Raw genomic sequence first — 12708 nt, forward strand, 5'->3', positions numbered from 1 at the left:
AGTAAAGGCTACAAACTGTATAATCCGCTAACCAATAAAACCATCATCAGCCGCGATGTTGTGTTTGATGAAAGCAAGAGATGGGTTATGGATTCGGAAGAATCAGATGTACCATTGTAATTTCGGACAGTAGTGATGATACAAGTCAAATTCAAAGAAGAGCTCCTATAGAACCACAGAATGTAGAGCCGCAACCTGATCAGGAACACATAAGTGAGAACACAGGATCACCTGAACATGGAGAAGAAAATCAAGAAATAGAGACAGAAGCGGATCAATCACAGTCAAATGTGAATGATTCATCTTCAACCAACTCGGAGAATGAAGTAATTAATACAAGAAGCATCAGCAGTGTATATAGAGACACGAGAGCTCTTACCGAAGCCGAAGTTCAACAAAGGTACAATGAAAGTCAAGTAGTTAATTTTGTTCTCTATACCCATAGTGCAGACCCAACAACTTATGAAGAGGCCAGCAAAGATACAAAATGGATAGAAGCAATGAACAAAGAAATGGAATCCATTCACAAAAACCAAATATGGGAACTTGTGGATCCTCGAAAACATCAAAAGCCAATAGGTGTGAAATGGATTTATAAGACAAAATATGATGAAAAAGGGAATGTGGATAAATATAAGGCCAGATTAGTAGTTAAAGGATACAAGCAAAAATATGGAATAGACTATCAAGAAGTATTTGCACCAGTGATCCGATTCGAAACTGTTCGAATAGTGTTGGCTCTTGCGGCACAGTATGATTGGCATCTACATCAAATGGATGTAAAAACAACGTTTTTGAATGGGAAATTAGAGGAACAAGTTTACATTGACCAACTTCAAGGCTATATTAAACAAGGAGAAGAGGAAAAGGTATGTCATCTCAAACGTGATCTATACGGTCTGAAACAAGCGCCAAGAGCTTGGTATAGCATAATAGATATGTACTTTCTGCAACACAAATTCAAAAAATGCAATTATGAGCACACTCTCTATGTTAAAGACACTAAAGAGGGAAAACTAGTGATATGTCTATATGTAGATGATCTAATTATTGCAAGGAACTCTATGAGGTTGATAACCAATTTCAAAGACACGATGAAAAAGGAATTTGAAATGACAGATATGGGCAGATTGCATTATTTTCTTGGTATGGAGGTTCAGTATGAAAATGGCAACATAATACTTTCACAAAGAAAGTATATGAGAAATCTACTAGAAAAGTATAGAATGAATCAATGCAATACAGTTTTTACACCAATGGAATACGGACTTAAACTTAAACTATCCAAGGATGATCCTGAAGAGTTTATAGATGAAGGTGTCTATCGAAGCCTTGTAGGAAGTTTAATGTATCTGACAAACATGAGGCCAGATATCATGTTTGCAGTAAGCAAAATTAGTCGGTTCATGGAATGTCCAAAGAAAAGTCACTGGGAAGCCGCCAAGCGTATACTAAAATACATTAAAGGCACTCTAAACCAAGGTGTTACCTATTCTAAAGGAGAAAAAGGAAGCCCATAGGATACAATGATAGTGATTATGCGGGAAACATAGATGACAACAAGAGCACGTCTGGATACATCTTTCATCTAGGATCCGGACCCATATCATGGCAATCAAAGAAGCAAAAAGTGGTGGCACTATCCTCAACCGAAGCAGAGTATATGGCCTTAACCCTGGCCGGTTGCCAAGCTGTTTGGATTAAAGGCATACCGGATGAATTACAAGGAAAAGAAGAATATCCTGTACCTATTTTCTGCGATAACAAATCCACTATTTGCTTAGCAAGAGATCCAGTATACCATGGGAAGATCAAACATATAAGAGTTAAATATCATTACATCAGAGATTTAATTAAAAAGGAAGAAGTGACCGTAATCTTTTGTGCAATGAAGGATCAACTGGCTGATATCATGACAAAAGCCTTGCAGCCAAAAGACTTCATTCGCCTCAAACATCTGATGCACTTGATGCTGAAATAGTCTAGCCTAAGGGAGGGTGTTAGACATAACTATTTAGATTTATAAGCTAGATATTATAGTTTACATTATTTATGTTATTATTATTAGATATAGGGAATGACGGTTATCCGCCATACAGTATGCATACATACTCGGAACCATCATCTGATTCATTTCATCAATTCATTTTTATGAACACATAATTCTCGTTTCACCGAAATCATAAGATAGATCTGCAACAAAAATGTTAACAAAGTCAATGACACCGGTGGTGTTTTTGAGCTGTAGGTGAAAGCAGACGGGACGTACCTTTTGTGATAATGACTTCAGATCAGGGGCGATGCTTTGAAGGGGCCGGGAGGGGCGCCCGACCCCCGAACTTTTTGGCCAGTAGTGTTATATATGTAGTTTTCGTATAGAATTTTTTTGGGTATATATGTTTTCGACCCCCCGGTTCTATAGAAATTTTTGGGCATATACGTTTTCGACCCCCTCGTAAAAAATTTCAAGCTTCGCCACTGCTTCAGATGACACTCATGCACGCACATTACAACTTTTAGAATCAAATTCTTATTTTGGGATGAAACCTACACAAGTAAAACTTCTTAAACAGGTAAGTATTGAACATTCTTTTGATCTTTTTGCTAAATAGAGTTCCATAGTTGACTCATACTACCATGTTTCAGGAAAAAGTTGCTTGTTTGGCTGATAATGATGCTAGGCTTGCTGTAGATCCGAAAAATAAATACAGAATACAGGTTAACTTTCTAAAGTATATAAACTGGTTTCGTTTTTTCTTTATCAAAACATCAAATCCGTCCCAGTTATAAACCATTCTCGTTTTTCTTATTAGACAAAACCTCATGGTCATGGTGATGTTCATTCACTTCTCTATTCAAGTGGTCTTCTTAAAGAATGGTATGTTTTCTTGTTTGATCGTTTTTTTATATATAAAATATAAAAAAGTTGTCTATCTCATAACTGTTTTGTCATGTATAACTATTTTTTTTTTCAGGAAAGATGCTGGTTTGAGATGGGTGCTGTTTTTCCAAGATACAAATGGACTTCTATTCAAGGTCCATTAGAACAAATTTCTTATATAGTTTTGACTTTTGAGTAAAGTACAGGATGGTCCCTGTGGTTGACCAAAACTTTAGATTTGGTCCCTAACTTTCAAAAAGTACACAGATGATCCCTGTGTTTTGCACTTTGTAACGCATTTCGCCCCCAACTTTTACCAAAGGCACATGGACGATCCCTGTGGTTTGCACTTTGTAACGCATCTAGCCCCTAACTTGGACATGTTAAAACCTTCAGATTTGTTATTTGGGGACTAAATACGTTACAAAATGCAAACCACAGGGACCATCCATGTACTTTTGAAAAGCTAGGGACCAAATCCACAGGGACCATCCGTGTACTTTATATTTTTCCGTCACAAGATGATTCTGATATAAATTTACCTTTTCAGGCAATTCCTGCAGGTTTAGGAGTTAGCGCCACTAAAGAGTATCATGTTAATTCTCTTTCGGTTCCTCGCAAAGCTAAAGAAGCTATTGGAGGCATTAGGGGTTACTTGTTATGAAAGCAAAGTACCAACCGCCATCATATGACTGTTTGTTTGGGCAAGGTTCCAATTCTGCAACTGTGTTTTCTGAACAACAATTCGCAGCTTTTGAAGCTCAACTCTGTTCATCTCTATGACCTTGCTGTTGTCATTCGAATTTAAGAAAATATCATTGTTAACATAAAACAATCGAAATGTTGAAGAGATTGTGAATGACTTATACATTGATATGTAAAAGAGATAAGAGACGCAACATTTGTTTGTAAATAAAGCTTATTTGATGGTACATGGAGTAAGGCCACACGTACGTGAAGCTTTCGCCTCTTGCTTCGTGTTTTATTAAAACCAAGATAACAACCCTGAGGTAAAATTAGGGGTGTTACTAATTGGACCTTAGACACAAAAATAATACAGTTTTGGGTTGGCCATTCTAAACCATTCAGAATTTGAATAAAAATAATTAAAAACTATAACTTATAAGTTCAACCCGCCAGCCCGTTTTCCAGTTTATTACAACCCGCTAAAGATCCATTATTCCATTTACAATATGATTACTATTACAACATACGTACTACTTGATTACAACCCGTTTTGGCTTTTCCATGTCGTTTAGATAAACGGGTTACATGGTTTTATACAAGTTGACGTTGACAACTTTGCTAAGAATAAATACGCGTGTTGTGTTTAGGCTGGTCAATTTCAACCCGTCAACCTACCAACAAGACAGGATTGCCACCCCTATACATTAGATTTCTATTATTTGTAAGAAAAAATGGATTGATAAGTATTTTGCTACTACTAGTAAATTGTAAAAACATATTGTTATGGACTGAATTCAGAATTCTGGTTCGGATTCTAACCCTATTCGGATATTCGAAAAAACCTAATTCAAACCTCGAGTCAAATTCAAATAATGAACACCCAAGTTGATCTTAACGAAACTTACTTTTTGTCGGTAACATGCTTCATAAGCCCTGCATTTTCCTGCCGAATTTGATCAATAAAAGAAATCCAGTCAAGTAAAGTCCATAGTAAATTGTGACACAAACATCTACTTATTTTCTTGCATAGTTTATTATCAAGTAAAAATTTTAAGTACAACCTGACAAACCGTTTCAAACTTGAGCACAACCCGACCCATTGAACCCATCTACAAGTTGATTACAACCCGACCCATTGAACAAATTTACAACATGATTACAACCCGTTTTTCTTCACCAATCGTTATCCCTCTATATATATATATATTGAACGGCCAACAGAATCAATCCCGAGCACACTCGGGGCACCCACTGGACAAACGGAGTACTCCGAGAGTAACCCGAGTCCACCACCAATCCCTCTATATTACTCTAGCATAGTTGTCAATAGCCAATAGCGGACGATAGCGACAAGCTAGCTATATGCTACGTAGCGATACCGATGAAATAGCGGGCACTATTCATATTTAGCGATACACTAGAAGAAAATTTAAGAAGTATTTTATGCGTATATTTTATAAAAAAATACAAAAATTACAAAGATCTCAAAATACAAAAATTACAAAAATCTCGCTATTTGTCGCTAAATCCTATATAGCCCCATCAATCCGTGTCGCTTGCGCTACAGCGCTCACTAAGGACACTATTAACATCTATGACTCTATGAGATACAAAAAACTAATAAAAGTATGGGAATTTACCTTCAAAAGATGATCAATTTGCTCTTTAGTTGAAGATGATGAAGCATTGAGTGGAAAATTTTGTTCAAAAACTGGTGAAGATTTGTGTTGTGGCTGGTAATTAGTGATATCAGAAAACCTCTTTCTTATTGATTTCCCAAAAGATGATCTTTTAGCCATTATATGACCCCTTCAATTCCCTTCACACAAATCTTTTACAAATCTGGTTCTAGGGTTTGCACTGATAAATTCAACAAACCCAAATCACAGATTGGGGTTTTAGGGTTTTAATTTTTATACCCTTTCTTTGAACCAAATATAAAAAAAGAACAAATCTTTTTGTAAATTGAATTATTGGGTTTGCAATGAAAAGTTCAAGAAACCCAAATCACAAATTGGGTTTTAAGGGGTTTAAAACCTTTTTTTGAACAAAATCTAATAAAGAACAAATCTTTTTTTTAAATTTAATACTTGGGTTTGCTTTAAAACACTCAAATTAAAGAAACCCAAATCACAATTAGGGTTTGAAACCCTTGAATTGGGTTTTAAGTTGAACGAATTTCAAATTTGAAGATTTAAAGAACGACTGGTGTGATTTTCTGCAAGATTTCAAATTTTGATGGATTCATAAATGGAGGAAAGAGAAAATGTGGGAGTTTAACGGCTGTCCGAACCTAGTTTTCAAATTGGAACCCTCACTTTTCGGTCTAATTCTATTGACGATGAAACGAGTTTGGAACAGGTTTAGGTAATTCTAATCTTAAATCCGATTAGTTAAGTTTGTTACAAACCCGTTTAAAAACCCGTAGGGTTTCCATCAGGTATACACTCTGGGTTTGGATAAACAGGTTAATTTTAAAAACTACTCTTTAGGTACCAAAAAATGTCTTGTACCTATTGGGGGGTGGGGGGGGGGTTACTGATCAATTACATTTAGCTTTATTATTATTATAAAATATATATTAAAATAACAAAGATGTATATAAATAAAACACCAAACTGTATATATAAAATATTCAAATGTATAGATGAAAAAAATTGTGTTTACTAGTGATATATCATATAAATCCGTATTTAAAAAGAAAAAAATATATATTGGGTAAATGGTTACAATTTATCGAGTAAATGAGTATATGACCAAATCCTAACTCATCCCAAACCCGTGAAAAAAATAAAAAGTAATCTCTCGGTCCCAGACCGATTACCCGACCCCAACCCCGTCCCAAATGTGTCAGGTTTTAGATTTACTCATCGGGTTCAGGTTTAATTGTCATCCCTACCGTCTAATAGTGCACTAACTCACCTATTTCCGCACCTTTAAAACACATTATAGCTTATCAAAACTAGTGATTGAAGACAAATAAAGATGTAAAGAGCAAGAGAAAAGGGGGCATACTGTCATGGAGTAAACTCTTGACTCACGTGTAGCAACTTAGACTTGATCTAAGTTAAGCTATGTGCCCCAATGATATAGTGTTTTGAGTGATTCAAGTGATGGTTTCAAGTTGTGTATATAAAGAAACAACTTTGTATTGATTACAAGAAGATTTACAAGAGTGTGTTTACAAGTACAAGTGTATTTACTTGTGATATTGTTGGGTGATCTCCAAATGAGACCCCATCATCCTATTTATACTAGTCCTTCCTAGTTCTAGAGAATTCTCCATTAGATAATTCTTTACATAATATCCTGGATATTTATAAGTTGATTTCTAGAGCCTTCTTGCAAAATATCAAGTGTCTTCAAGGTGTTTCTAGAGAATTCTTGGCTGAAACTTTGGACAGAATTATGTAGCCCTTTATGGACCCTTCCGAGCAGTTTCAAGTTCAATCTAGAGTCTTCCAATGGTGCCAAGACGTTCCAGCAACTTGTAGGCTGTTCTGGAAACTTACGGGCAGCCCTAGATGCTTCTTTAGTGTTCCGGAATCTTCTGGAACTCGCGAAAAAAATTCTGTATTTAGGCGGATCGTTACCTACACTAATGTAGTTCTTTACATACACTATTTACCTACACTAATGTAGTTCTTTACATACACTAATCTTTCTTGCAAAATATTGGTCAAAAGATTACAAAAACTGTACTCAAACAGATTCAAAACATAACAGATCTATTATCACACCCCAACCGATGGCGGAAACATCGGAGTGAGACGAAAACGATTACAAAAGACACTTTATTAACTCAAAAGGTTACAAAAACTGTACTCAAACAGATTCAAAACATAACAGATCTATTATCACACCCCAACCGATGGCGGAAACATCGGAGTGAGACGAAAACGAGATTGCAAGAGACATCACAATCGCTGTTGTGACAATAATTTTAATAAGCAACTTTTCATTTCATTTCAAAAAGATTCTAACACAATACATGGAAGCAATCTACAACAAATTGAAACCTAACAACTTAACAACAAAACATAGAATTAACCTAGGTGCGTTTCTAGTGATCCTACTAGATTTTTTCAACGCATCGTCATCACAAACCTGCAATCTATATTAAAGTAACATGTCAACACAAAAATGCATTGGTGAGCATACAAGTTTAGTATACTAGCATATGTATAAAAAGAATTTAATCAGATCCACCGTAACACCCGTCTCGATTATTTAATATTTTATCATAAAAATATAGAAACTTTTAAAACAAATCACCATTTCATTAGTTAAACGAAATAGTAGGAGTTTATAATGATAGTAACTTAGTTAACCAACCATCTAGTTTTAAACATCCAAAAACGACAAGTTAAGTGTTTACAACATAAACATTGTTTTCAACAAGATTAGATAAGCGCGGAAGCTTCAAAAATTGTGTTCGGTTCTTGTATTCTTGCTTGATCGCCATCCGAGATAAGACGATCATCATCTAGTGCCAAAACCACGTTGAATTTTAGTTTTGACAATGTTTAAACACATATAAACAAGTTCTGGTATCAAACAATAAAAACGAAACAAAAATTCTGAACTTTAGGTCTGTCGCGCCCCGCGACAGATCCTTTCTTAGCCTTCGCGGCCCGCGACAGACGTCGCGCTACGCTACTATGTATCAGGTTTGGTGTCGCGTGACGCGACACCTTGTTTTCGACAGACTGTTGCTTGGTTTTGTGCTGCAGATTCCCAGCTCTTGAGTTTAACAAAATTCTGACTTCAAACATTCATAACTTTTATTCTACATGTCCGTTTTAGGTGATTCTTTTTCCTACGCATTCGTAATTAAATTACCAACGCACTTATCATGATTATCATGTCAAAATTTGAGTTTACGGACTGAACGGCTTATAGTCCCCTTTCTATTTATTCGACCCACATAACTTTGCACCAATTCTACTACCAATATTATTTTAACCTCAAGGCGCATTTACCCGACATCCGGGGCTTACGATCATCGGCGTTTCATTACCAAATCTATGGTTTCACGCTCTTGTGATCCATCATCGCCAAGTGCTATCCAAAACACATTTTTACTACTTACTAAACAATTATTCGACCCGTTTGGCTCATTTATGAAATCCTCCATTTCTAATTCTAATGACTACCAAACGTTTTCTATTCAAGTTTTTGACTCGTTTAACTAATAGTGATCTACGTCACTTTTACTAATGCTACTATTTCTAATAAACACAATTTCAAGTACCCATATTTATTCGAATAACATAATGTAACGGGATCACGATTACATACCTTCAAAGCACACCCTTCAAGCGCACGTCACCACCGGCTTATCCATTTGACGTTCCGGTTTCCTTTCCTATAGAGTTCAACCGCAAACCGTTTAGAACTCTTTCCTAAACATATAACGCAAAGTTCACCAAATTGTACAAGTATGCGTTTTTGTTCAAATTTCAATATTTAGCCTTCTCTTAGGCATTTTACAAACACCTTAAGAGCATAATTTTACACAATTCACAATCAAGTTCATAGCTTGTCCTTTTAGCCAAGATTAACATCAATTAAGCATGTTTATATAAATTTTTCATATCATATTCTGAAATTACTTATAAAACTCAATTTACACTAGAATAACGATCATAATCCTGGTGTTTATCATGTTTCTACAAAACCCACTAATCACCTACATTGGTGATTATGGAATTCACAAGCATTGAGCTTAATCTCATCAATCTAATGACTAGGGTTTATTCCTAGGCACTATTTCACTTCAAATTCATCCATACAACAATCATGCAACATCAATTTCGAATTTCTCATGTTCATCCAGAAATTTAGATGGAACTTTTCTATGAAATTTACATACCTTATGACCCCTTTTCAGAGGAGATCACTATTCTATGCTCGGTTTTTGATTTGAAACTGAATTTGGTCTTCAATTTGGGGAAATTAACATGAACTAGGGTTTGAGAGAAATCTCCTGGTCGCCCCTGTGTTTCAATCGAACCAGACACACACTTTTGTGTGTGTTTGGGTTTTTAATTTTTGTTTTAATATTTTAAGTTTCAAATTTAACAACTTTGGTCCCTCTACAATCGTTTAGTTCATACTTTAAGTGTTTTAACCCACTTATAAGTCACTACATGACTTTTGTCTAACTTGGTTATTTTTATTCCTAGTTAGTTCATTTTGTTTATTTACCGTCATCATATTTATAATAAAAGATTTATATTTTCGGGGTGTTACATCCACATGGCAAAAATGTATACTAAGGCATAAACATAACATGAACTAGCATGCATCACATACGTGTCAACCCAAAGATTCCACTAGCGTAATCTTATCATCGCAACGACAAGACCGTTTGTATGATAGTATTACTTAACATAGACCCATCAACGGGCGGTGTGCTACTCCTATAACGCTATACATGTTAAGGTAGGCTTGTACGAAGTTAATGACAAAGTATAGTGCAAGAATGGCTTAAAGCATGCATGTATTCTTTGATTCGTTCGTATGAATAATGTATTTGCATATTTGTGTTTGTGTGAGTTTTAATATGGGAATATATATTGCACCCAAAAAGGTGAAAACGAAAAGAGGGTCATGTATACTCAGGGTTTGCAAAAGCTTCCAAAAACGTGAGCGGGGGGTCTTGAGAGTTTAGGAACACCGTGGTTATCCTACAAGGATGAACGAGGCATATGAGTTTATGGAATTCGGAATTGAGTTAGGTTAGGATTTCAAAATAGTATGAAAGTATATGTATATTGCAAGAAAGTACATCTTGTCTAAAGCACTCATTATGGACACTATGTTGATCATGTTTTCATGGGTACCGATTAACCCATTAGAATCCATAGTTTGAGGAACTTTGACCAAGATGAAAATGACCCTAATACATAATATTCAACCATGAGTTTGGTTGGTGTTATGATTCGGTTCTAGAGTATAACTATATATATATATATATATATAGGGGAGGGTTATCTTGAGAACGCTAAATATTGCGACGACTGTGAGAACGAATGAAAAAACCAATCAAAACCGAATTTTTTTAATACAAACCTCATTGTAATAAAAAATACAACATCAAAAAAGAATTTACAACATCAAATAATTTATTTCTCCTCTCAAAATCACTCTTACTAGATTTTTACACGTGTGTAAATAACAAGTTTACACATGTGTAAATGGCAAACTTACACATGTGTAAATTTTCTTTATTTACGAATTCACGAAAATTTAAACGTGTGAATTTAATTTCTAAGATTGTATTCGAATAATAGTGATAAGTGTAAAAAGAAATTTTGAATTTGAATTTTTTTTGACCAAGTTCTCGTGGTTTTTTCATTTGTTCTCACGGTTCTCGCGATATTTAGCGTTCTCATTTAAAACCCCCTATATATATATATATATATATATATAGGAAGGTTAATGTGCATTACGGCTTAACGTACATCACGTACGACAGGTAATTACGCACGTTCATTTTAAAATCACGCACGTTATAACTCAAAAATCCAAAATCACGCATGTTGAAACAAAATAATGACACATATTGAAAACATTAATCACGCATGTTATAGAACAAATCACGCATGTTGTTGTACGTGAAGTACGTTAAGCCGTAATGTACGATATACTTTTTCTATATATATATATATATTAGGGGTGTTCAAAACCGGATATCCGGAAATTCGGATATCCGAATGTCGGATATCCGGAAATTTTGGATAGTTAATTTCGCTATCCGAATCCGTATCCGAAATTTCGGATATCCGAACTTCGGATATCCGGAATTTCGGATACGGATTCGGATACTAAAACGGATATCCAAAATCCTAAAATATATTTTTTTTGCACAAACACCCAAATCGATGAGATTCAAGATTTACTAAAGATCAAGAGTTTCTCATTAATGCTAATGTGAATTTTCATCTCCTTCAACATTTACCAGAACGTATTTTAGGTGCAAATTGAAAACCAAACCAAATGGTAGTACAAAGAAATAGAAGACGAGAACAAAAGATGGAGAAACTAAAAGTCAAAAGAACTTGTTCATAGTTGTGAACATCAACATCATCCATATTTCATATATCTCATATCTGTTGCTTTTCAAGTTTTGATGCCACCAGGCCTACCACCAACACGGCTTCTATGCCTACCAACACCACCGCCAAATACCGGTAATGGGATATAGAGATTAGAGCAACAAAAGTATTGGAATGAATTATTTGTAAGTTCTGTGGGTGAGTGTGAGTGAATGAGAGGAGAGAGCGGCTGATAGAAAAAGATTAGGGTTAGGTTTTCTTCTATGGTGGTATTTATATACCCTTATATTTAAAAAAATCGGATATCCGATATCCGAAATATCCGAAACTTTCTGAAATCTCTATCCGAATCCGAATCCGAAAATTCGGATATCCGAATTTTCGGATAATATGTAATGTCATGAATGGATGTAGGATGAATACCATCCATTTAACCTCATTGTATGGACTCACCAAAGCACAAAATCAACAACTTAGTTGATGGTTTCTGTTGGTCATGAATAAAATAAAGAATGTACAAGTAACTAATCATCTAAATCATCAAGTGAAACTCAAACTAGACTAGTGCATTCCAATCATGGCAAATGTTCGGAGACTTGGTGTAGTTTGGACACTTTGTTACTAGTAAAATATACTTGATGACTTAGGTTCGTTATATTGGAGGTGTTTGCACCTCAAACTTGCTGGAATGATACCTTAACTCAAGCCCTACAACATGTAAGTTAGTTGGGAGGAAGGTTTGGTTCACGTTCATCCAAGAAAGGTGTTGAAAATGTTGATAGTTTTGAAAGTTTAACAAAACATAATTGTAATCCAACTTTGGAACTCAAATGTGGTGTTGTCCAACTTAGTTTACCATGGTAAACTTGTGGAAACATTCCTAGAGGTTATCGAAGTGGAATGGAAAAATAAAACATGAAGAAATGAAGAAGAAAGTGAGTTGAAATCTCACTTAAACACTTGAAACTTTTTGCCCAAAGTTGGAGATTTCATGATATTTTTGGATGTTTGAGAGTGATTTTGAGTTGTAGAAAGTGAAAATATGTTAGAGAAGGCTTGGTTTTATAGGGAAGGATT

At 35.1% G+C, this 12708-nt stretch overlaps 2 protein-coding genes across 2 annotated transcripts; one reads left to right on the plus strand and one right to left on the minus strand.

Annotated features, from left to right (window-relative positions):
• The first annotated feature begins 2247 nt into the window (after positions 1-2247).
• LOC110927038 (UDP-sugar pyrophosphorylase-like) lies at positions 2248-3559 on the plus strand. The gene is made up of 6 exons (XM_022170633.2): positions 2248-2290; positions 2488-2573; positions 2647-2718; positions 2814-2878; positions 2976-3036; positions 3432-3559. The coding sequence occupies exons 1-6, from the start codon at positions 2281-2283 to the stop codon at positions 3543-3545; spliced, it is 408 nt and encodes a 135-aa protein (XP_022026325.1). The 5' UTR covers positions 2248-2280; the 3' UTR covers positions 3546-3559.
• Positions 3518-6067, minus strand: LOC110927039 (shugoshin-1-like). Its single transcript, XM_022170634.1, has 3 exons — positions 5209-6067; positions 4474-4511; positions 3518-3669 (listed from the first exon to the last, which is right to left on the minus strand). Exons 1-3 carry the CDS (start codon positions 5365-5367, stop codon positions 3540-3542), a joined length of 327 nt encoding a protein of 108 aa, XP_022026326.1. The 5' UTR covers positions 5368-6067; the 3' UTR covers positions 3518-3539.
• Between the last annotated feature and the right edge of the window lie 6641 nt (positions 6068-12708).

The sequence above is a fragment of the Helianthus annuus genome, chromosome 2, assembly GCF_002127325.2.
Source record: "Helianthus annuus cultivar XRQ/B chromosome 2, HanXRQr2.0-SUNRISE, whole genome shotgun sequence".
NCBI classification, from domain to species: domain Eukaryota; kingdom Viridiplantae; phylum Streptophyta; class Magnoliopsida; order Asterales; family Asteraceae; genus Helianthus; species Helianthus annuus.

Bases quoted from the DNA above. Each gene is read 5' to 3' on its own strand.
- LOC110927038 (XM_022170633.2), top strand. The intron at 2,574-2,646 runs GTAAGTATTGAA...ACCATGTTTCAG, and splicing joins AAGTAAAACTTCTTAAACAG to GAAAAAGTTGCTTGTTTGGC. The intron at 2,719-2,813 runs GTTAACTTTCTA...TTTTCTTATTAG, and splicing joins AAAATAAATACAGAATACAG to ACAAAACCTCATGGTCATGG.
- LOC110927039 (XM_022170634.1), bottom strand. From the start codon at position 5,367: ATGGCTAAAAGATCATCTTTTGGGAAATCAATAAGAAAGAGGTTTTCT. The intron at 4,512-5,208 runs GTAAATTCCCAT...CAAATTCGGCAG, and splicing joins AAATTGATCATCTTTTGAAG to GAAAATGCAGGGCTTATGAA. The intron at 3,670-4,473 runs GTAAGTTTCGTT...GAATGACAACAG, and splicing joins AAGCATGTTACCGACAAAAA to CAAGGTCATAGAGATGAACA.